Raw genomic sequence first — 24,945 nt, 5'->3', positions numbered from 1 at the left:
TAACTAGAAAATTAACCGATTCAATGTAATTTGTTGACTCAACTGTCACTGGATAGTTACCAAATAACTCGTACTTAATACAAGATAATTTGTTATAAAGACATTTAATAAAGATGCACGCCTTTATGAAAATGTATATCCTGTCTTGTCTATTTTTTCCCTCCCAGTTTATTGACCACATGCTGCAATGTGGCAAAGTGGGCGAAGCAATTACGATGTGCTAAATCCTTTTATTGCTGTGACAATAAAATAAAAAATGCTGAACATTCACTACATGCTACTTTCTGCCCTTTTCGTCAGTTTCTGTCAAGAGTGTTATATTGTCATATGTCCCAGACAGAACAATAAAATTCTTACTAGGTAGACACAAAATGCTGGAATAACTCAGTGTGTCAGGCAGCATCTCTGGTGACGTTTCAGGTCGAGACCCTTTTACAGACAGCAATTCTTACTTGCAGCAGCACAACAGAATATGTAAATGTAGTACACTGTAAACAATATAATAAATGATAAAAACGCTATATATATATAACCTCGATTAAAAAGTCATATATATATATAACGTTTTTCTCATTTATTATATTGTTTACAGAGTACTATGTTTACATATTCTGTTGTGGTGCTGCAGGTAAGAATATATATATATAAACACACACAAAAACAATAATAGTGCAATAAGACGATTTTGGTGTACTGCAATTAAAACATTTTAATGGAATATCCCCATGAAAATCATAGTACTTTTTCATTCCAGGAAGTTCTAACCTCCATTTCAAGATTAAATTTGGGAATTCTTAGTATTAACTATCTTATTTTAGTGGCCACAACATCTATGCCTATTCCCTATTTCCTAAATCATAAAAATATCCAAAGCAGGTCATAACAGCTGAAAACATTTTGAAGAACTATTTTTCCTTTTAAATGGTGTTTATCTTAATGTCCAGGATCGTAAACTATCAGCATGTCGGCATCACCCGATCCCACTGATTCAAGGACGCAGCCTCCAAAGGATACTGGTTACAAAAGTCCAGGACTGAGGGGAATCCGAACCACCAGCCTTTTCCGAGCTATAAATCCAGAGCTCTTCATTAAACCTGTAAGGGAATTTTCACTTAAACTTGGATGCTGTTCTTTTTAAATGTTATGGTGAATGATATGGAAGCCAAGTCACTTTGCAACTTCATAATGTTTGGTTTGGCTGCATTTACAGTGGCCCATACAGGAACGATGTGGAGGCTTTGGAAAGTGGAGAAGAGGTTTACATAATATGCTGGCATAACACAGTGGGTCTGGCAGCATCTCTGGAGAAAAAGGATGGGTGACGTTTCGGATTTGAAGTCTGAAGAAGGGTCCCGACCCAAAACGTCACCCATCCTTTTTCTCCAGATATGCTGCCTGACCCGCTGAATTACTCCAGCACTGTGTATCTATCTTTGATATAAACTAGCATCTGTTGCTCTTTGGTTCCACAGAAGAAGTTGACATGGATTAGATGATTCAGTTCGGTTCAGTTCATTGGCATGTGTATCGAGGTACAGTGAAAAGCTTTTTGTTGCGTGCTAACCAGTCAGCAGAAAGACAATATGTGATTACAATCAATCCATTTACATTATAAGGGAATAACGTATAGTGCACTATAAAGCCAGCAAAATCCAGTCAAGGATAGTCCGAGGGACATCAAAGAGGTACAGTGCCCTCCATAATGTTTGAGACAAAGACAAAGATTTGGACAAGGGAATTGAATGCAACATCTCCAAGTTTGCGGATGACACGAAGCGGGGGGGCAGTGTTAGCTGTGAGGAGGATGCTAGGAGGCTGCAAGGTGACTTGGATAGGCTGGGTGAGTGGGCAAATGCATGGCAGATGCAGTATAATGTGGATAAATGTGAGGTTATCCACTTTGGTGGCAAAAACAGGAAAGTAGATTATTATCTGAATGGTGGCCGATTAGGAAAGGGAGATGCAACGAGACCTGGGTGTCATGGTACACCAGTCATTAAAAGTAGGCATGCAGATGCAGCAGGCAGTGAAGAAGGCGAATGGTATGTTAGCATTCATAGCAAAAGGATTTGAGTATAGGAGCAGGGAGGTTCTACTGTAGTTGTACAGGGTCTTGGTGAGACCACACCTGGAGTATTGCGCACAGTTTTGGTCTCCTAATCTGAGGAAAGACATTCTTGCCATAGAGGGAGTGCAGAGAAGGTTCACCAGACTGATTCCTGGGATGTCAGCACTTTCATATGAAGGAAGACTGGATAGACTCGGTTTGTATTCGCTAGAATTTAGAAGATTGAGCGGGGATCTTATAGAAACTTACAAAATTCTTAAGGGGTTGGACAGGCTAGATGCAGGAAGATTGTTCCCGATGTTGGGGAAGTCCAGAACAAGGGGTCACAGTTTAAGGATAAGGGGGAAATCTTTTAGGACCGAGGAAAACTTTTTTCACACCGAGTGGTGAATCTCTGGAATTCTCTGCCGCAGAAGGTAGTTGAGGCCAGTTCATTAGCTATATTTAAGAGGGAGTTAGATGTGGCCCTTGTGGCTAAGGGGATCAGGGGGTATGGAGAGAAGCCAGGTACAGGATACTGAGTTGGATGATCAGCCATGATCATATTGAATGGCGGTGCAGGCTCAAAGGGCCAAATGGCCTACTCCTGCACCTATTTTCTATGTTTCTATGACATATCATTTATTTATTTGCCTCTGTACTCCACAATTTGAGATTTGTAATAGAAAAAAAATCACATGTGGTTAAAGTGCACATTGTCAGATTTTAATAAAGGCCATTTTTATACATTTTGGTTTCACCATGTAGAAATTACAGCAGTGTTTGTACATAGTCCCCCCCCCCCCCCCCCCCCCCCCATTTCAGGGCACCATAATGTTTGGGACACAGCAATGTCGTGTAAATGAAAGTAGTCATGTTTAGTATTTTGTTGCATATCCTTTGCATGCAATGACTGCTTGAAGTCTGCGATTCATGGATATCACCAGTTGCTGGGTGTCTTCTCTGGTGATGCTCTGCCAGGCCTGTATTGCAGCCATCCTTATTTAGCTTATGCTTGTTTGGGGGCTAGTCCCCTTCAGTTTTTTCTGTTTATTTATGTATGTATATATATATATTCTATAGTATATGGTCGCACTGATCTGATCTGTATTTATGCCTACAACATTCTGTTGTGCTGCAGCAAGCAACAATTTCATTGTCCTATCTGGGACACATTACAATAAACTCTCTTGACAAGTCTTGACTTGAGCATATAAAAGGCATGCTCAATTGGGTTCAGATCGAGTGATTGACTTGGCCACTCAAGAATTGACCATTTTTCAGCTTTGAAAAGCTGCTTTGTTGCTTTAGCACAGGGGTTAGCAACATACGGCCCCTGGGCCGAATATGGCCCATAACCCGAAATCATCCGGCCCGGAGGCTGATTTTGTTTTCCATACTAATCCGGCCCGCAGACTGCCTTCATCTCTGGTACTTCCCGGGCCCGAGGCGCCCAGGAGCGGTGACGCAAAGACACAAGGAGGCCTGCACTGGCGGCAACAATTGTGGAGCCACCGAGCGGGGCCGAGCGCCGAGCTCTGGCTGTATCGCATCCTGCGCAAAGCCGTCGGCACGGCCGCGCACCTTCTGTGTCTGGGCTTCACTGTCGGGATCAGGGTTGTCAATAGGTCGGGGACGAGTGAGTGTGAGTATTTGAGCCATTGCCTTCAGATTTGATGATTTGATGCCTGCCATCCGGGGCGGGATGGGAGTGGGATCTATGTGAACACGTGATAGATGTGGCCCGCCATCCGCTCACAGACATGCGTCCTGGCCCCTATGCCGAACATGGTTGCCGACCTCTGCTTTAGCAGCATGTTTGGGATCATTGTCTTGCTGTGGAATGAACCGCCAGCCAATGAGTTTTGATGCATTTGTTTGAACCGGATCAGATGGGATGTGTCTATACAATTCAGAATTCATTATGCTACTACCATCAGCGATTGTATCATGAATGAAGATAAGTGAGCCAATACCTTCAGCAGCCATACATGCCCAGGCCATAGCACCCCCACCACTGTGTTTCACAGATGAGGTGGTATGCTTTGGATCTTGGGCAGTTCATTCTCTCCCCCATACTTTGCTCTTGCCATCACTCTGATATAAGTTAATCTTCGTCTCATCTGTCCACAAGACCTTTTTCCAGAACTGTGGTTGCTCTTTTAAGTATTTCTTGGCAAACTGTAACCTGGCCATCCTATGTTTGCGGCCAACCAGTGGTTTGCATCTTGCAGGGTAGCCTCTGTATTTCTGTTCATTAAGTCTTCTGCGGACAGTGGTCATTGACAAATTCACACCTGGCTCCTGACGAGTGTTTCTGATCTGTCGGACAGGTGTTTGGGGATTTTTCTTTATTATAGAGAGAATTCTTCTGTCATCAGCTGTTGAGGTCTTCCTTGGCCTGCCAGTCCCTTTGCGATTAATAAGCTCACCAGTGCTCTCTTTCTGCGTAATGATGTTCCAAACAGTTGATTTTGGTAAGCCTAAGGTTTGGCTGATGTCTCTAACAGTTTTATTCTTGTTTCTCAGTCTCATAATGATTTCTTTGACTTTTATTGGCACAACTTTGGTCCTCGTTGATAAATAACAATAAATGTTGATGGAAAGACTGGAGGAAAGTAGTTGCTGAGAGCTCGCTTATACCTGCATTAAGGAGGCATTTAAACACACCTGAGCAATTACAAACACCAATGAAGCCATGTGTCCCAAACATTATGTTGCCCTGAAATGGGGGGACGATGTATAAACACAGCCGTAATTTCTACATGGTGAAACCAAAATGTATAAAAAAGGCCTTTATTAAAATCTGACAATGTGCACTTTAACCACATGTGATTTTTTTTCTATTACAAATCTCAAATTATCGTCAATTCAAGAGTTTATTGTCATATGTCCCAGATGGGACAATGACATTCTTGCTTGCTGCAGCACAGCAGAATATTGTAGGCATAAATACAGAACAGATCAGTGTGTCCATATACCATAGAATATATAAAAAACACACATAAATAAACAGATAAAGCGCAATAGGCTGTTGTAGTTCAGAGTTTGTTTGAAGTTGTGTTTAATAGTCTGATGTCTGTGGGGAAGGAGCTGTTCCTGAACCTGGATGCTGCAGATTTCAGGCTCCTGTACCTTCTACCTGATGGCAGCGGAGAGATGAGTGTGTGGCCAGGATGTTGTGGGACCTTGATGATGTTGGCAACCTTTTTGAGGCAGCGAATGCGATAGATCCCCTCGATGGTAGGGAGGTCAGAGCCGATGATGCACTGGGCAGTGTTTACAACTTTTTGCAGCCTTTTTCGGCTCCTGGACGCTCAAGTTGCCGAACCAAGCCACAATTGTGGAGTACAGAGGCAAATAAATAAATGATTGGAGGGCACTGTAGATTGTAGTTCAGTGGTTGTGCTCTCTGGTTGTGTTAGGATGATTTAGTTGCCTGACAACAGCTGGGAAGAAACTGTCCATGAATCTGGGGATGTGCGTACTCACATTTCTCAACCTTTTTCCTCTGATGGTTGAATGAAAAGGTATCGCAGGTGCTGTGCTGTGCTTGCACTCTAACTCATAATTCTTTTAGTGCTGGTTTAGTTTATTGTCATGTGTACCAAGGTACAGTGAAAAGCTTTTTTGTTGTGTGCTTGCCAATTTAAAATCAAACCAGCCACAGTGCGCAGATACAGGATAAATGGCATAACGTTTAGTACAAGATAAAGTCCAGTAAAGATAGTTCGAGGGTTTCTAATGAGGTCCAATCTCTAGTTGATGGTAGGATGATTCAGTTGCCTGATAACAGCTGAGAAGAAAGTATCCCTGACTCTGGAGGTGTGCGTTTTTACACTTCTGTACATCCTGCCTGGTGGGAGAAGAGGGAGACGAGACGAGACTTGTCCTTGATAATGCTGGTGGCCTTTCCAAGGCAGCTTGAAGTGTAGATGGAGTCACTGGAAGGGAGGTTGGTGTATGTGATAGTCTGGGCTGTGTCCACAATTCTCTGTAATTTCTTGCGGTCTTGGAGGGAGCTGTTCCCAAACCATGTTGTGATGCATCCCAATGAAATGCTATCTATGGAGGTGCCGAGCTTGCATCCTAACTCATAATTATTTTAGTGCTATGTGCATACTTAGTGCATTGAACCTATAATCCAAGACATTGGTTTGTACAGAAAGAATGATTTTGATGCCTTCTGGAATCTTACTAAAGGGATAATTAAGTAATGATAAGGGAATGTTGTAAAACCATATTTTGTGCATTATAATTAATAATGTTTTCTAATATAAGAGATTCCAATTATATTTTTAGAAACTAATTAGACACAAAATGCTGGAGTAACTCAGTGGGACAGACAGCATCTCTGGAGAGAAGGAATGGGTGACGTTTCGGATCGAGACCCTTCTTCAGACTGGTTTGGGATAAGGGAAATGAGAGATATAGACGATGATGTAGAGAGATAAAGAACAATTTGTTGGGTGAAACGAGAAGCTGGTGTGACTTGGGTGGGGAGGGATAGAGAGAGAGGGAATGCCGGGGTTACTTGAAGTTAGGGAAATCAATATTCATACCACTGGGTTGTATGCTGCCCAAACAGTTACTCCAGCTTCTTGTGTCTATCTTCGGTTTAAACCAACATCTGCAATTCCTTCCTACACATTTAGAAACTAATTTCTGCCTTTGTGTTTATGCAACAGAATAAACCTGTGATGGCTTTCGGACTGCTGACCATCACACTTTGTGTGAGTTACATTGCTTATTTGCATGCCACAACAGAAAACAAAGAATTGTATGAAGCCATTGATAGTGAAGGAAGAAGATGCACAAGGCACAAGACATCAAAGTGGGAATGAAATATAAGGGAAATCAGTACGTAACACTGCAGCCAAAGAACTGCTTAAGTATTTATTCCAACTTTTGAAAGCGTTGCATCGTTAAAATAACACTGAAAATGTTTGCATCATGGTCAAGAAACTTCAATATCATCATCTATATCGCTAGTTTCCCTTTCCCATGACAAGTCTGCAGAAGGGTCTTGTCACGAAACGTCACCCATTCCTTCTCTCCAGAGATGCTGCCTGGGTTGCTCCAGCTTTTTGTGTCTATCTACAATATCATGACTTGCTTTCATAGTTACCTCTTGGGTGCTTGGACTGTGAATAATTTGCTTTATCTGCATTCCCTTTTCCAACTATTTTAAGTTATAATAGCTTGTTTAACTTATGCAGCATCATCTCAGAGACGGAGTGCAGCTGCAACATGCTACGATAGCTGAATATTACGTAAAATATAACTAAACATGGTCTAAGGGTCCCAACCCGTAACGTCACCTATCTGTGTTCACCAGAGATGCTGTTTGAAGAAGAGTCTCAGCCCGAAACATCACCCGTTCCTTCTCTCCAGAGATGCTGCCTGCCCTGCTATGTTACAACATTTGGTGCCGATCAGCAGAGATACTGCCTGACCCACTGAGTTACTTTTATGCCGTTTTGTGTAAACCAGTGTCTGCAGTTCCTTGTTTCTTAAATTGTACAAGCTGCTTCCTGCTCAGCGCGTCTGTTGGTGTTTCACCATTGTGTCTCCCACTCGCATGCCAATCTTTTCTCCCTCAAAGCTCCCGCAATCAGGCTAACATTTTGTGTAGGAATGAACTTGATGCGAAGTTCGAAGGTGGACACAAAATAGTGTGGCCTCACAAAATAGTGATAGCCTGAAGGTAAACACAAAATGCTGGAGTAACTCAGCGGGACAGGCAGTATCTCTGGGTAGAAGGAATCGGTACCATTTCGGGTCGAGACCTTCAGACTTTTATCAAGCAGGATCTCAACCCGAAATGTCACCCATTCGTTCTCTCCGGAGATGCTGCCTGTCCTGCTGTGTTACTCCAGCATTTTGTGTTTACCTTCAGGCTATCACTATTTTGTGAGGCCAGGTGGGACATTGGAACAAGAGTAGAAGCTCTATTGCTATCTCTGTGTATCTGCATTTTGCACTTTCCATAAAACCTTTGGTTAATAAAAAATTGTAAATCCAAGATTTTAAAACATTATTTAACTCGGCATCAGTTGCTGATTATGGAGGAGAATTCCATACTTCAGTCATCTACTATTGTGCAAATTTTTCGAAGCTTACTCTTGACAGGCCTCCTAAAGTACACCTCTAATTCTCAATATTTTCCATTAATCCTATCCATTTTCACTTAATGGAATGAAAATTTATGTTAAATTGTGTCTGTTCTATTAATAGCAGCAAATGGAAGTTTAGCTCCCCGCATTCACACAGATCATTGCACTGCAGCCATTATAAAGAAAACCATGCTCTGGAGGAACTCAGCGGGTCAGGCAGCATCTCAGGAGGAAAGGAATAGGTGATGTTTCGGGTCGAGACCTTTGTTGTGAAGTTGAAATAATCCAGTTAGAGAAGCTGGACTTTGTTTTTAAATTGCCTTCCAATTTAGTTATTTTTCTGCCACTTTTGCCTTTTGCCTATGTTTGTGAAATGTATTGATTGCCATATTTGTTATGTTCTTAAATCCTTGATCACAATGCCAACAGGGCAACAACAATCAGGTTTAAAAATAAATTAGTTCTTGCTAATAAAATGAAGGAAATTCACAATAGGTTCATCAACATCTGAGAAGAATACCGGAGTTAGGCTTTTCTGTTAAAGGTATTTTATATTGTAGCTCACCAACCTCACCCAATCTGCCACTTTTGAGGATTGGGATGCCTTATTCAATAATGTGTGTATATATTTTGCTCCAGAGGTCTGCCATCTTGCAAGTTCTAGATTTTGCAAAATGCTTCCTTGCTGCTGTAAAGAGTTATGTAAAACCATGGATATGAAATCAAATGCACTGAATATGGTGTAATGGTTCAACGGTTCTTTATTGTCATGAATGCACTGCACAGTGAAGTTATTTTTTTGCATAGCCCACACCTGCACAGACACCATATGTTGGTGCAATTTACAAAAAGAAAAGTCCAAAGTCCACAGGTATGAGAATACAATACCTGAGATTCTGTTTCTGAATAAATAAAATGTCAACGTTTTTCCACTTGCATTTATTATACAGGTAATTGAACAAATTTCCACAGAAGGATTTAGAATAAAATTGCAGTATTTTTAAAAGGATTCGCAGTTCAGCAAGGACACGATTCCAAATTACTTTGGATGTGAGATTACGGTGGATGCCGATTTGTTTGTAAATACGAATGTGAAAATAAAGACAGTTCAAATAATGCTTTATTGTAATTTCAGGGATTAAAACTTGTGATGACATTTCTAATCTATCCAATGGAGTAGTTTAAATGATGCATCAATGCTTGTCGATGCCTGTAATGCTGTAGTGAACAAAAGTTGAGGCCAAACTACGCGCACTTCAGTCTTTCTACGCATGCCTGGCACCCGTCACCCCATCATTTGACTGCATCAGAGAATTGGTAAAATTTCAGTATCGCACCCAACACCTTTTTAGTTGGAGTAACTCTGGTCTCTTTATGCTTCTGTGACGTGCAGTAGGATGTTTTTATTGATATTTGAGATCTGGGCATGTCTAGCAAGGCCAGCATTTCTGGCCCATCCTCACTTTCTCTTGAGAATGTCATAATGAGCCGCTGCAATCCTACTTTAACATAACACTTATGAGGCATCATTGCATAGCCGCACGGGTAATCCCAGCTGCCTCCAGCTCCAGCAATCATGGTTCAATTGTGATCTCCATGAGGAGTTTGCACATTTTCCCTGTAACTGCATGGGTTTCCCCCGGGTGCTCCGGTTTCCAACAATATCCCAGACAAGTTAAGTTGCTCCTTGTGTCGGTGAGTGACAGGGATGGGAAGGAGGTGGGAGTAATGGGGATGCAAGAGGGAATAAACAGCATTAGTGTAAATAGGTAATTGTCAGCATGGATAAAGGTATTTGAGTTTGTATCGTGCTGTATGATTCTATGATATCTAAGTGGGTTGCTGGGCTATTTTAGGGGGTAGTTAAGAGCCAGCCAATTTTATGGGTGAATTCAGGGTCACATTATAGGCCAATTTGGGTAAAAACAGATTACTTCTGAAAGAATGCAATAGTAAACCAGAAGAATCTTTGTAGTCCGATCACTTACTAAGACTAGTCTTTATTATTATTATTATTTCATTCAATGTTAACTACATTTTGCAGATGCAATTTGAATGTGCTTTCTCGAGAATCGTCATTGTTTTTTTTAATTACTGCCATCCTTTATTTTAATTCATTAAAAAATGATGAAATAAAGGTTATTAAAGGGAAATTGAGTTCCTTGACATTGGATACTGTCATTTGCTTTTAAATGTTAGCATGGTTCTCATATCCCTAGTTAAAATACACCATGATCTCTAGTTTATTGCCAACATTGCTTTTAATCAAGTATCTGCTTGAGACTTAATAGCATACCATACCTCTGAAGCAGCATGATGAATATTCAGACGCGTTAAGGAATCTGAGAATAAATTACAGGTTTGTAGCTGAATTGGTTATGGTAAAAAAATAATTTAATTGTCCCTAGCGTGTAGGATAGTGCTAGTGTACGGAGATCGCTGGTCGGCACAGGCTCGGTGGGCCAAAATGCATTTTTCTGCGCTGTATCTCTAAACTAACTAGGTACAGAGAAGATTTACGAGGATGTTGCCAGGACTAGAGTGCCTGAGCTATAGTGGGTGGGGGGTTGAGTAGGCTGAGGACCAAAGGAGATAGGTTTAAGGTGATGGGGAATAGATTTCATAGGAATCTGAGGGGTAACATTTTCACACAAAGGGTGGTGGGTGTATGGAACAAGCTGTCAGAGGAGATCGTTGAGGCAGAGACTATCCCAACGTTTAAGAAACAGACAGGTACATGGATAGGACAGTTTGGAGGGATATGGGCCAAATGCAAGCAGGTGGGACTAGTGTAGATGGGACATGTTGGCTGGTGTGGGCAAGTTTGGCTGAAGGGCCTGTTTCCACGCTGTATCACTCTATGACTATGATTAAACTGAACCAAACTAAACTAAGAAAACTAAACTAAACTAACAATTCCACGAGATGACCCGACTCCAGAAAATACACCATGAAGTATCTATCAGTCAGCCTATAATCTGGGCTCAAATTCTATGTTCAGGACATCAATCCAGAATCAGTATGGTTCAGTAGTACAGCTACCTGTGTTCATACTTGTATAAATTATTCACACGAGTACAAAGCTTCAAACTGAATGCTTTCAGTGAATCCACGGAAAAGAAAAACCATTCATGACCACTAGAGGGAGGAATTGCATCAATGTTTCAAGTTTTAATTCCCACCTGAAGAAGTATGGAAGGAAAAGTTGAGAAATTCTACTAAACTGAAATAAAACCAAACAATGCTCATTCCCTCTTCTAAAATAATACAGTATTTTTAGTGTGATTTAATTTACTGTAGAGAGAAAGGCAGAGTGTGTAGGAAGGAACTGCAGATGCTGGTTTACACTGAAGAATGACACAAAATGCTGGAGTAACTCAGTGGGACAGCATCTCTGGAGAGAAGGAATGGGTGACGTTTCGGGTTGAGGCTCTTCATCAGTTTGGGTCGGGAGAGAGATATGGAAGGGTACAATAAACATGTAAGGTGTGAAGGCGACAGATCAAAGCAGACGATGATCGAGGAATTATACAATGATTCATTGTTGGATAGGGGACTGGTGACAACGAGGCATACTAACAGTAAAATAAATCAGGACAGTGAAACTAGTAGAACTAGGATGGGGGAGGGACAGAGAGAGAGGGAAAGCAAGGGTTATTTGAAATTGGAGGTCAATATTAATACTGTTGGGTTGTACTGAGGTGATGCTCCTCCAATTTCACATTCCTTCACCTTTCTCGTCCACTTGCTTTCCCTGTTCCTTGTGAACCTGTTCTCCCCTCTCCTCTTATGAATGCATTTTGCCCAACTTACCACTTTCCTCTCCCCACCCAACTCGCTCTCATCTCCCCCTCACCCTCTTTCTCCATATTCTCCCTGCTCCACATCTCTCCCCAACTCTTCCTCCCCTGACTTTCTCTCCTCTGTTCCACTTCCCTCCCTCTCCCTTCCACGCCCCTTTTATCCTCCCTTTGCACTCCTCCTCCCCTCGCTCCCCAACTCACTCACTCCTTCCTATCCCCCCTGGTCCTGTCCCTCCCTACCTATATCCAAGACACATCACTCGCTCTTCGTCTCAATGACTTCCGTTTTGCAGACCCCCACTCGCTCATCTTTACCATGGATATCCAGTCACTCTACATTTCTATCCCCCACCAGGAGGGTCTTAAAGCCCTCTGTTTCTTCCTCGGCCAGAACCAGCCAATTTCCATCCACCAATACTCTCCACCTAGCAGAGATGGTCCTTACCCTCAACAACCTTCGACTCCTCCGAATTCCTTCAAATCAAAGGCGTAGCTATGGGCACTCGCATGGGCCCAAGCTATGCCTGCCTCTTTGTCGGGTATGTCGAACAATTCCTGTTCCAAGCGTACACTGGCCCTATCCCCGAACTCTATCTCCGCTACATTGATGACTGCATTGGTGCTACCTCCTGCACCCATGCATCAACTTCACCACTAATTTCCACCCTGCACTCAAATTCACTTGGACCATCACCAACATCTCCCTACCCTTTCTAGATCTCACCGTCTCCATCACAGGAAACAGACTATTGACTGACATCTACTACAAACCTACTGAATCCCATAGCTATATTGACTACACTTCTTCCCACCCAGCTACCTGTAAACACTCTATACCCTACGCCCAATCACTCCGTCTATGCCGCATCTGCGCCCAGGATGAGGTGTTCCATACCAGGGCATCAGAGATGTCCTCATTCTGTCAGAAACGGGGGTTCCCCTCTTCCATTATAGATGAGGCTCTCACTAGGATCTCCTCGATATCCCGCAGCTCCGCTCTTACCTTTCGTAACACCCCACCTTCCACCCCATCAGCCGTCGCATTCAGCACATAATCCTCCAACATTTTCGCCATCTCCAACGGGTTCCGCAGTTCCCTCCGAAACTCCCTGGTCAACTCGTCCCTTCCCACCCAAATCACCCCCTCCCCAGATACTTTCCCCTACAACCATAGGATGCCATACCTGTCCCTTTACCTCCCCCCTCGACTCCATCCAGGGACCCAGACTTTCCAGGTGAGACAGAGGTTCCGTTCCACCTGCTCCAACCTCATCTACTGTACCCACTGTTCCTGGTGACAATTTCTCAACAGCGGCGAGACCAAGCGCAGGCTCGGCGATCGTTTCACTGAACACCTCCGCTCAGTCCGTCTTAGCCTACCTGATCTCCTGTGGCTCAGCACTTCAACTCCCCCTCCCATTCCCAATCTGACCTTTCTGTCCTAGGCCTCCTCCATTGCCAGAGTGAGGCCCAGCGCAAATTGGGGAAACAGAACCTCATATTTCGCTTGGGTAGTTTACACCCCAGTGGTATGAACATTGACTTCTCTAACTTCCCTCCCCTGATATCAGTCTCGACCTGAAACATCGCCCATTCCTTCTGTCCAGAGATGCTGCCTCACCCACTGAGTTACTCCAGCATTTTGTGTCTACCTTCAATTTAAACCAGCATCTGCAGTTCTTTCCTACTCACTCTATACTTTCTCTCCATGTTCTCCTCCCCAACTCAACCTTCCCTCATTCATTTTTTCTCTCTCCCTTCCCCTTCCTGCGCTCACCTTTTCCTCCCTTTCCAATATCCCCCCTTTTCTCCCCCCCCCCCCCCCCTCCCCTCCCCTCGGTCCCACTCTCCTCTCTCCCCCCTCACACCTCTCCCATCTCGTTCCTCCCTTATTCCTGTTTCTCCCCCTTTCCTCCTTTTCCCTCCCTTTCCAATGGGTCCCTCTCTCCCCTCCCCCCTCTCCCTATTCTCCCTCCTCCACAGCTCTCCATCTCATCCCTCCCCATTCCTTCCCCCCTTCTCCCCTTCTCTCTCACCCCTTTCTCTCCTTCTCTTCCCCTCCCCTCCCCTCCCCCCTCCCCTCCCCTCTCCTCTCCCTCCCTCCCTCCCCCTCCCCGGGGCGGGCGGGCGGGCGGCAGTGATGTGCAGCCCACGGCGTCACTGTAACAAGCGAGGATGAGTATCCCTGGCCGCGGTTTCCCTGGAGACCGGAGCCCCCGGGGGTGAAGCTGCGGACCGGCCGGCGGGCAGAGGGAGCAGCAGCGGCGGCGGCGGCGAGGCGAGCCCGGCCCTAGCTCGCATGGACACTTGGTGCTTCAATATCAAATCCAGGAGGTCGCTGCTGGTATCCCCGGACGGTGGGAGACCAGGGCTTCCCACCTGGTACAAGGAGCCGACACACAGTTTCATCCAACAGGACGCTCACAAGTGTATCCTCGGTGAGATGTTACCCCACCACCATCCATTCGGCCAAGGGTGGCGTGCTAACCCCTAATGCTTTACCGCATGGGCATGGTTTAGGCTTGTGTTTTATCTCTTGCACCTACAATGAAAAGTTGTCCTTTCGTAAGTTCTAGGAGCAGAATTAGGCCATTCGGCTCATCAGGTGTAGAAGTGAGGACAGGTGTGGCCGCACCTGGAGAATTGTGCTTGGTTTGGTCGTCCTGCTACAGACAGGAAAGATGCTATTAAGCTGCACATTTGTATGCATCCCAGTCTCTTGCCCAAAGTAGGGGAATCCAGAATCAGAGGACATGGGTTTAAGGTGAGGAGGGGAAAGATTTAATAGGAACCTGCGGGGTAACATTTTCACAAAAAGTGGTGGGTGTATGGAACGAGCGGCCAGAGGAGGTAGTTGGGGAAGGGTGCTATCCCAACGTTTAATAAATATGGGCCAAAAGCAGGCAGGTGGGACTAGTGTGGATGGGACATATTGGTCAGTGTGGGCCAGTTGGGCCGAAGGGCCTGTATCCACACTGTATAACTCCATGACTCTAATAGGGAGGGTGATGGGAAAGGTACAGAGTGCAGATTATAGTTCCTATTATGTGGTGCTGGGCCTGGCTCTGATCGTTTACAGTGACCCTAACCTGACTGACCCATGTCCACCAGGCAGCTTCCCCAGACAGCGGGCACCCTAGTCACTCCTGGACACGACCACAACACACTGGGATAACTTTATCTTTTAGGTTTTTTAGTTATAACTTATTGTCACGCCTACCGAGGTACGGTGAACAGCTTTTTTTGTTGTGTGCTTTCCAGTCAGCCAAAAGGCTATAAATGTTTACAATCAACCCATCTTCCAAGTTCGGAAGGGGGGTGGGTTGCGGTGAATGAGTGGAAATGGAAATGCAGGGAGGTTAATGTCTCTTCATGCAGTGACAATAGCAAGTGTGTAGGAAGGAACTGCAGATGCTGGTTTAAATCGAAGGTAGACACAAAAAGCTGGAGAAAATCAGCGGGACAGGCAGCATCTCTGGAGAGAAGGAATGGGTGATGTTTCGGATACGAAACGTCACCCATTCCTTCTCTCCAGAGATTCTGCCTGTCCCGCTGAGTTACTCCAGCTTTTTGTGTCAACAATAGTAAGAGACCAGATGGAGGGATCCAGGTGGATCATAGTTTCTGGATGGAGTTTGGGTTTAATGGTCAGAAGGTGTAAGACGAGTTCACTGTTATGAAGGGAGCAGAATTCTTTAAGACTGGCATTTCAGGTATGAAGCTGAGGCCCCAGCCAAGAACTGATCATTTGGGATCAGAGGGAGGAAAGATTGGAATGGATGGTGGAAACATGACAGGGGAGTGAAATTGTGGGGAGTGTTGTCGAGCAAAGGGATCTCGGAGTACAGGTACATACTTCCCTGAAATCGTCCGATCAGCTGAGAAGGTTATTGGCTGCAACCTTCCCTCCATTGACGAACTGTACACTGCAAGGGCCAGGAAGCGAGTGGGTAAGATCATCTCTGACCCCTCTCACCCTGGCCACAAACTCTTTGAATCACTTCCCTCTGGAAGGCGACTCCGGACTGTCAAAGCTGCCACAGCCAGACGTAAAAACAGCTTTTTAGCTCTACTCAATAACCAAAAATCTGTAGCCTCCTTTTGCTCTGGTATTTTATTTAATTCACATGTTTAATCAATAATGTTTTATTATTAATGTTTAATGTTTTATGTGTCATTCCTAACTGTCACTGTATGTTATGTTGTCACTTGCGGGTGGAGCACCAAGGCAAATTCCTTGTATGTGAATACTTGGCCAATAAACTTATTCATTCATTCATTCATTCAAAGTGACATGGCCAGTAGATAGGGTGATGAAGAAGGCTTTTGGCACGCTGGCCTTCGTCATTCAGGGAATTACTTATAAAAAGTCAGGACATTATGTTACAGTCATACAAGATGGTACTGAGGCTGCACCTGAAATATTGTGTTCGGTTTTGGTTGGCCTGCTACAGAAAAGATGCTATTAAGGTGGAAAATTGTATGCATCTCAGAATAAATGATTTAAATAATACTTGACAAAACTTCAAAAAAAATTATGAGGCACTTCAGAGTCATTGGCCCTTTGGCCAATTTCCCCCCCACTGACCAACATGTCCCATCTACACTAGTCCCACCTGCCTGTGTTTGGCCCATATCCCTCTAAATCTAGTCCTATCCATGAACCTGTCCAAATGTTTCATCAACATTGTGAAAGTCCCTGTCTCAACTACCTCCTCCGTCAATTCGTCCATACACCCACTGTCCTTTTTGTAAAAAAAGTTATCCCTCAGGTTCCTATTAAATCTTTTTCCCCCCCTCACCTTAAACCTATGTCCTCTGGTTCTCGATTCCCAAGAGATTCACAAGAGATTCTGTGCGTCCACCCGATCTATTCCTCTCATGATTTTGTGCACCTCTATAAGATCACTCCTCAGCCTCCTGCGCTCATAGCCTAATCAACCTCTCCCTATAGCTCAGGCCCTCGAGTCCTGGCAACATCCTAGTAACCCCTCCAGTCCTGCCAACATCCTTGTAACCACATTTCCACTGTGGTTTGGATTTGAACATTATTTTTATTTTTGGAAGTGATAAATTAACGTGTCATTTTATACTCTCTGACCTGGCCACATCTGTGTTCAATCAACTAACTCAAACTATCAACCACTCACATCTTGCCCACTGACTTCACACATCGTAAACCTGCTTGTGCTTCTATCCAATGGGAAATCTGGCCATAACATTTTTTGGCACTGAGGTGTTGCAGTGCTAGCGAGAGGGGAAAGATTATGTCAATCAGCCACTTCATATTTTGGATGAATTTCACACATTAGCAACAGATTGTGACGTGTAATTTCGTCCTGATACAAGTTTAGTTTAGTTATTTATTGTTACGTGAAAAGCTTTTTTGTTGCTTGCTGTCCAGTCAGCAGCAAGACTACATGATTACAATCAAGCTGTCCACAGTCTACAGATAGGATGGGTTAGTTGCCTACAAGAGCTGGGAGAAATATGTAGCTGAATCTAGAAGTGTGCGTTTTCCTACAAGAGCTGGGAGAAATATGTAGCTGAATCTAGAAGTGTGCGTTTTCACCCTTCTGTACCTCTTACCTGATGGGAGAGGGGAGAAGAGGATGACTGGGGTGAAACTCGTCCTTGATTATACTGGTGGCCTTGCCGTGGCAGCGTGAAGTGTAGATGGAGTTATTAGAAGGAAAGTTGGTTTTTGTGATGGTCTGGGTTACATCTACAACTCCCTGCAATTTCTTGCCGTCTTGGATAGAGCTGTTCCCGAATCATGCTGTGATGCATTCCGAATAAAATGCTTTTTACAATGGCACATCTGTAGAAGGTGGTCCATGTTTTGGTAGTGCAGAATGTCAAATTGGTCTTTAATGAAATGAACTGCTTCTGAACACTTATCATCCTGGGAACATCATTTGCAGATACATGGTCAAGTGTCCAAAATACTCTAATGATCCTGAGCATTATCACTCTGACATTCTTAACTTCAATGTCTATCCAGCAAGAAGTCATAAGATCATAGGAGATAGGAGCAGAATTGAGCCATTCGGCCCATCGTCTACTCTGCCATTTAATCATGGCTGATCTATCTTTCCCTCTCAACCCCATTCTCCTGCCTTCTCCCCATAACGGGCGGTCACGGTGGCACAGTGGTAAAGTTGCTGCCTTACAGTGAATGCAGCGCCGATGACCCAGGTTCGATCCCGAATACGGGTGATGTCTGTACAGCGTTTGTACGTTCTCCCCGTGACCTGCGTGGGTTTTCCCAGAGATCTTCGGTTTCCTCCCACACTCCAAAGACGTACAGGTTTTGTAGGTTAATTGGCTTGGTAAATGTAAAAAATGTCCCTAGTTGTCTGAAAAAAGCTCAGAGAATTGCTAAGGACAAACTGCACCCCCTCCACATACACCTGGATCTCCTGCCATCAGGCAAGAGATATCGAAGCATCAAAGCCCGGACTACAAGACTGCTAAACAGCTTCCTACCACAGGCTGTGAGGCTGCTAAACAGTCACTCTGTACTCACAGTCACTTGATTCTGCGGCTGGCACTGGCCACTTTAATAACTGGCACTGGCCACTCAAATCAGCTGCCCCGGACATTTTTATGATTGGTTTATTGTATTTTAACGTTGTGTTTTACCTGCTTTTAACTATTTATTAATACTGTTCCATCAGGGACTGGATTGTTTTTAGTGTTATTATGTGTGAAACGTTTTAAATTTCATGTGCGATGCTCCGGTATTCCCTGGGAAACGTCTTTTCATTTTGCACTGTACAACTGTTGCTTGCAAGGTGACAATAAAGGTTGATTGATTGATTGATTCATAGTGGTCGGGGATCGCTGGTCGGCGCGGACCCGATGGGCCGAAGGGCCTGTTTCCACACTGTATCTCTAAATTAAACTAAACTAAACCTCTCTAGTCGAGAAACAGCCACAGTTTCATCCAGATCGATGTTATCTTCTCTTGAGCTTAGTTTATTGTCACGTGTACCGAGGTACAGTGAAAAGTCTTTGTTACATGCTAACCAGTCAGTGGAAAGACAACACATGATTACAATCCAGCCATCCACAGTGTATAGACTCATGATATAGGGAATAACGTGAATAACGTTTAGTGCAAGATAAACTGGTAAGAACTTTTTTGAGAAGCAAGGAGAGGGAAGAATTACATTTCATGTTTTTCTTCATTCCTTACAATGCTATTTACAACAGGATCACAACTTCTACTGAAGTGTGGATGGCCATTGGCTCGCTGGGAGCTCATCCACCCTTTGACAGGTCTTGTTATTGGTCCTGCTGGGGGTCCACAGCCCCCTCCTCACCTGGCAAACCAGGTGGGGGAGACAGTTTAGTCGCCGACCATGGAGCAGGTAGCACGGGATTACACAGTATCCGTGGCGGGGGGGGGAACTCCTCCCGACCTTACAATCAAAGATAAAATCAAGTAAAGACCAATTCAAGATAGTCTGAGGGGCTTCAGAGGTATATAGTAGTTCAGGGCTGCTCTCTTGTTGTTGATAGGATGGTTCAGTTGCCTTCCATGCTCCTGCCATTGATTTAATCCACTTATTTTACTTTGCACAGATTGAGCTAGTCTCTATCTAGTTTATAAACAATTTATGTTCCATGTCTTATCCACCTTCCCATTCACATAAGTCTATATTCACATTCAGCTGCACAAAATAATTACTAAATCCCCTACCCAAGCACTACTTCCTCTTGAGTCTGATCCCGACCCGAAGCAACGCTTACCCATGTCCTCCAGAGAATCTGCCCGATCACTGAGTTACTCCAGCAGTTTGCGCTCTATGCAAGATCCCAAGCATCTGCTGGTCCTCATGTCTCCCTGAAATCTTGTTCGTGCCTTTGACACCTTTAAAAATATCTACTCTCATTGTCTTTGTTTGGTAAATTTTGGCCTTCATAAATCAATGCAAATCATCCTGCATAGTTCCTTTGGCTTACCTTTGCAATGCTTGATGCCCTGTGATGGCAGCTATTCCTGTAACATATTGCATTTCAAATCATTGGGCTTTCTTTAAATGTATTCATAGCCTTGTCACACCACATCTCCAAGAGCCCTCTATCTTCTGTTAAGTAGCCCGTTTGCCTTTCCCTGGGACTCTCTCCTTTTGTTCTGCTCACTGCAGCATAGCATAAATAACCCCCTTGGCCCACCTTGGTAACTCCCAATCTAAATCTACAATAGCACAAAGTAGCTGTCCACTTTCAAGCTCATGTGAGTTTATTGTCATGTGTCCCTGATAGGACCATGAAATTCTTGCTTTCTTGAATTCTTGAAATTCCTCGGCACCCTTAGAGCCCCTGTATTTATTTACATCTCCAGCCATATTGTTTAACTTATATCAACCTGTGAAGTGTCTGAAGCTATTGTGCTTCTAATATCATTATGTGATTTCAATTTATGTTTGATGTTGGTACATACTGGCCTCTCTGGGGTATATTGGATTGCAGCTGCGAATAATGCAAATTTATTTTCATGCTATTATTTCTGAACTTGATTATTTTCTTTTGTTTTTCAGCACAGAAACAGGCCAATTGACCCATCTCATCCATTCCCTTTGCCCCGTCCAAGCCAGTCCCATTTGCCCGCATTAGGTCCATATCCCTCGAAACCGTTCCATCAATTAACCTGAACAAGTGTCTGAAGAAGGCTTCTGACCCAAAATGTCACCCATCCTTTTTCGACAGAGTTGCTGCCTGACCCGCATTGTTACTCCAGCATTTTGTGTCTATCTTCCGTATAAACCAGCATCTGCAGTTCCTTCCCACACAAGTGCCTTTTAAAAATTGTTATTGTACCTGCCTCAGTTACCTCCTCTGGCAGATCATTCGATATAACCCAACATGCTCTGAGTGACAAAGTGGCCCCTCAGGTTCCTATTAAGTCTTTGCCCTCTCACCTTAAACCTATGTCCTCTGGTTCTTGATTCTCTTACCCTGGGTAAAATTCTCTGTGCATTCACCCTATCATTTTCCCTCATGATCTTTGAATATTTCATTGCCAGATTTTCTCCACAACATGGTTTACTATTGCCATTTGTACCAAGATGCAGTGATAAACTTTGTTTGCCTGCTATCCAGGCAAATGATAATATACATGAATGCAATCAATCTACATACAAGTATACCGTATACAGGTAGTGCAAGAAGATAAACACTAGAGTGCAGAAGGGTTGAATCTCAAATCATGTCACTTTGAAGCTCAAAACATGTCACTTAGCGTTGTAGAGTATTTTACATGAATGAAAATGACATCATTTTAATTTGTATGAGTGATTGTCATGCCAGGAAGCAGAAAAATAATACGAAGGAATTATTTAATGGCATTATGTTGCATAATAAACGTTTAAAGTTTCCTTGTCTAATGTTGACATCACTGCAAATGACGCATTGATACAAATTGTCAGACATACATTGTGTTCCAAGAACGTAACAAAAACATTATCAGTAGCGGAAGGGAACGTGTCCCAACACAAACCATCACTCACACTCCTGTATGTTAGCTTTCCAAATAAGTGAATTTTGAATCTTCTTTATTTCCCTTACCATGTTGATTGATTATTCCAAATATTTAGCAACATTTCAACAAGGTTTTCATTTCTTCAATTATTATCATTTCCATTTTTGACACTTTGTATCATTTGATATTTTATGTGGTTTAAAGTTCTCTTTAACTTCCTTATTGACTTAAGAAACTAGATGCCGGAAACAAACTTCTGGAGGAACCCCATGGGTCATAGAAACATAGAAACATAGAAATTAGGTGCAGGAGTAGGCCATTCGGCCCTTCGAGCCTGCACCGCCATTCAATATGATCATGGCTGATCATCCAACTCAGTATCCCGTACCTGCCTTCTCTCCATACCCCCTGATCCCCTTAGCCACAAGGGCCACATCTAACTCCCTCTTAAATATAGCCAATGAACTGGCCTCAACTACCCTCTGTGGCAGAGAGTTCCAGAGATTCACCACTCTCTGTGTGAAAAAAGTTCTTCTCATCTCGGTTTTAAAGGATTTCCCCCTTATCCTTAAGCTGTGACCCCTTGTCCTGGACTTCCCCAACATCGGGAACATGCAGTTTCTATGGATGGATGCCGAAGCAAAAACTGCAGATGCTGGTTAATACACAAAAGGACACAGTGTTGGAGTAACTCAAGCAGCATCTCTGGAGAACGTGGATAGGTGATGTCTCGGGTGGAGACACTTCTTCAGGCTGATTGTACGGGGGGGGGGGGGGGGGGGGGGGGGGGGGGGGGGGGGAGAAAAAAAAAAGCTGGAGAATGCTTTACGGAGGAAACATAGAAAATAGATGCAGGAGTAGTCCCTTCGAGGCAACACCGCCATTCAATATGATCATGGCTGATCATCCAAAATCAGTACCCTGTTCCTGCTTTTTCCCCCATATCTCTTGATTCCATTAGTCCTAAGAGCTAAATCTAATTCTCTCTTGAAAACATCCAGTGAATTATTTAATGGCCTTCTGTGGTAGAGAATTCCACAGATTCTCTGGGTGAAAATGTTTTTCCTCATCTCAGTTCTAAATGGCCTACCCTTCATGAAGATGGGCAGGGGACATTTCAGGTCAGGACCTTTCATCAGTCTGAAGAAGGTCCTGACCCAATTGGTCACCTGTATCCTTTCTTTCCACAGATGCTGCCTGACCCACTGAGTTACTCCAGTGGTATTTTTATTTTTTGTACACCTACTTACAGCCTTGTCTTTCAACTTTGTGAAGCAATCTTGAAGGGCAACTCCCTTCCTTTTTTTCATACCAATTGCTTTTTCTCATAGGTAATCAAATTACACATTGATGAAGTGTACTCGGGTAGTAGATTTTGTGTAACCTTAGAATAACTAGTTTAGTTTAGTTTAAAGATACAGCAAAGATACAGATACTAGCCTGTCAAAAATTCCCTCTTTTTTCCAACTTCAAGCACACCATTATTTCAAAAACCCTCTGATTTCACAATGTACGGGTCATTGCTGGTCAACACGGCTTTCCCGCTGTGTCTCTAAACTGAACTAAACAGCTGATTTTCTTCCTTGGAAGATATTTGTGAACTGAATGATCTTTGCAACAAACTGGTCGTTTCATGGTCACCATTGGTGATATTTGCTGATATAATTCCAAATTTATCTAATTACTTGAAATTTCATTCGCTACTGCTGCTGTGAGGCCCAACCCTTATCCTGTATCTATACACTGTAAATGGCTCCATTGTAATCATGTATTATCTTTCTGCTGACTGGTTAGCATGCAACAAAAGCTTTTCACTGTACCTCGCTACACGTGACAGCAAAAAACTAAACTGAACTGAATTGAACTAAAAAAAAAAAAATTCCCAATGGATAGTTTGTTGTTTTGGATGCCAGCCTAGTAACATAAACAGATTACTGCACCCCATTCTTAATACCTTCTTCCATTTCGAGTGTTTCTCCCAGGCTACATCAGTATGTGAAACATTATGGGTAACATATTTATCTTGGGTAATTGGACAAAAGCCTACAAGAAGTCTGAATGTTTGAAGAAGGGTCTCGACCTGAAACGTCACCCATTCCTTTTCTTCAGAGATGATGCCTGTCCTGCTGAGTTACTCCAGCATTCTGAAAAATAACGTTAATCACAAAGTTGAACGACGGAATGTGAACATCTAAAATTTTAACAGAAGTTAATGGGAAACTGTGCCAAACGAGGAAGAAACAAAGTTATTGATTAAGGTCAATGATTATTCATCAAGAGATTTGGAAAGTATGAATTCATTTTACAAACAAGTTGGAAACACCCAAGTCTCAATCACTTTGTGAAATTGGACACAAAGCTACAGAAAATGCAAAGTAGCTGTCTCAGTAACTGTTTAGTGTAGTTTAGATAGACACAAAAAGCTGGAGTAACTCAGCGGAACAGGCAGCATCTGTGGAAAGAAGGAATGGGTGATGTTTCGGTTTGAGACCTAGTTTAGTTTAGAGATACAGCGCGGCAACAGGCCCTTCAGCCCACCGAGTCCGCTCCAACTTGCGATCTCCGCATACTAACACTATCCTACACACACTAGAGACAATTTTACATTCATACCAAGCCAATTAACCTACAAACTTGTACGTCTTTGGCGTGTGGGAGCAAACCAAAGATCTTAGAGAAAACCCACGCAGGTCACGGAGAAGGTACAAACTCCGTACAGACAAGCACCCGTAGTCAGGATTGAACCCGGGTCTCTGACACTGTAAAGCAGCAACTCTGCTGCTACGTCACCGTGCCGCCCACAGTGTGTTAATACTTTTGCTGTATAATCTATCCTACGGCGTGTGCGGACGTGGCGCCGACGGACGAGAAGCCGAAGCAAAGAAGTGGAAGCCAAATAACAGAATCGAAACGCCAACTAACTGAAAGAGTGGGACACCTAAATGCAAACTAACCGAAAGGGCAGGATGCCTAAAAGCCAACTAACCGAAAGGCTGCGTCGCCTAAAAGCAAACTCACCGAATGGCCGCTCTGCTGAAACGCCACCTACCCAAAAGGCGGCGTCGCCTACAAGCCAACGAACCGAATGCCGCTCAACAGAAAAGTCAAATAACGGACAAGACGTTGCCAGGGGGGCGGGCCTTGTCAGCGATTGATCCAGACCCCCTGGTCCATCACATCACTGTGGAGGGATGAACATTGGCCATGGGAGAGTGGGGGCTGTCCCGAGGGATGCGCACCTTCGGCCGCTTTCAACTTGGTGCTCGGGTTCAGATTGCCCAGTCACCTATGGCTTGTGTGGGAAAATGACTCCCACCCTCCCGCCGGTGGAGACGGGAATGTAGGGGTCATTTTTCCACACACGCCATAGGTGACTGGGCAACAAGTTGTAAGCCGCCGAAGGAGTGCAACTCTTGGGACAGCCCCCACTCTTCCACGGCCACGGTTTCTTGTTTCCCTTGATTGCTGCTGATCAAACTAAGTTTTGTT

General features: G+C 43.8%; 1 protein-coding gene across 7 annotated transcripts in view; it reads left to right on the top strand.

The window, feature by feature from the left end:
- Window positions 1-24,945, top strand: part of smim8 (small integral membrane protein 8) — a 38,286-nt gene that overhangs the window by 2,481 nt on the left and 10,860 nt on the right. For 3 of the 7 annotated variants that reach the window (XM_055636060.1, XM_055636058.1, XM_055636059.1), the window contains exons 2-3: window positions 945-1,096; window positions 6,736-7,713. The exons of 1 other annotated variant lie outside the window; for it this stretch is intronic. In XM_055636060.1, the coding sequence (XP_055492035.1) occupies window positions 962-1,096; window positions 6,736-6,891 (291 nt within the window). In that variant the 5' untranslated portion in view covers window positions 945-961 and the 3' untranslated portion in view covers window positions 6,892-7,713. Of the gene's footprint in view, window positions 1-944; window positions 1,097-6,735; window positions 7,714-14,094; window positions 14,405-24,945 lie in introns of those variants that run through there. 3 more of the 7 variants (XM_055636055.1, XM_055636057.1, XM_055636054.1) reach the window with 3 other exon arrangements.

This window comes from Leucoraja erinacea, chromosome 5 (assembly GCF_028641065.1).
Source record: "Leucoraja erinacea ecotype New England chromosome 5, Leri_hhj_1, whole genome shotgun sequence".
Classification (NCBI taxonomy): Eukaryota; Metazoa; Chordata; class Chondrichthyes; order Rajiformes; family Rajidae; genus Leucoraja; species Leucoraja erinaceus.
This window is presented reverse-complemented; position numbering and strand designations above follow the sequence as displayed.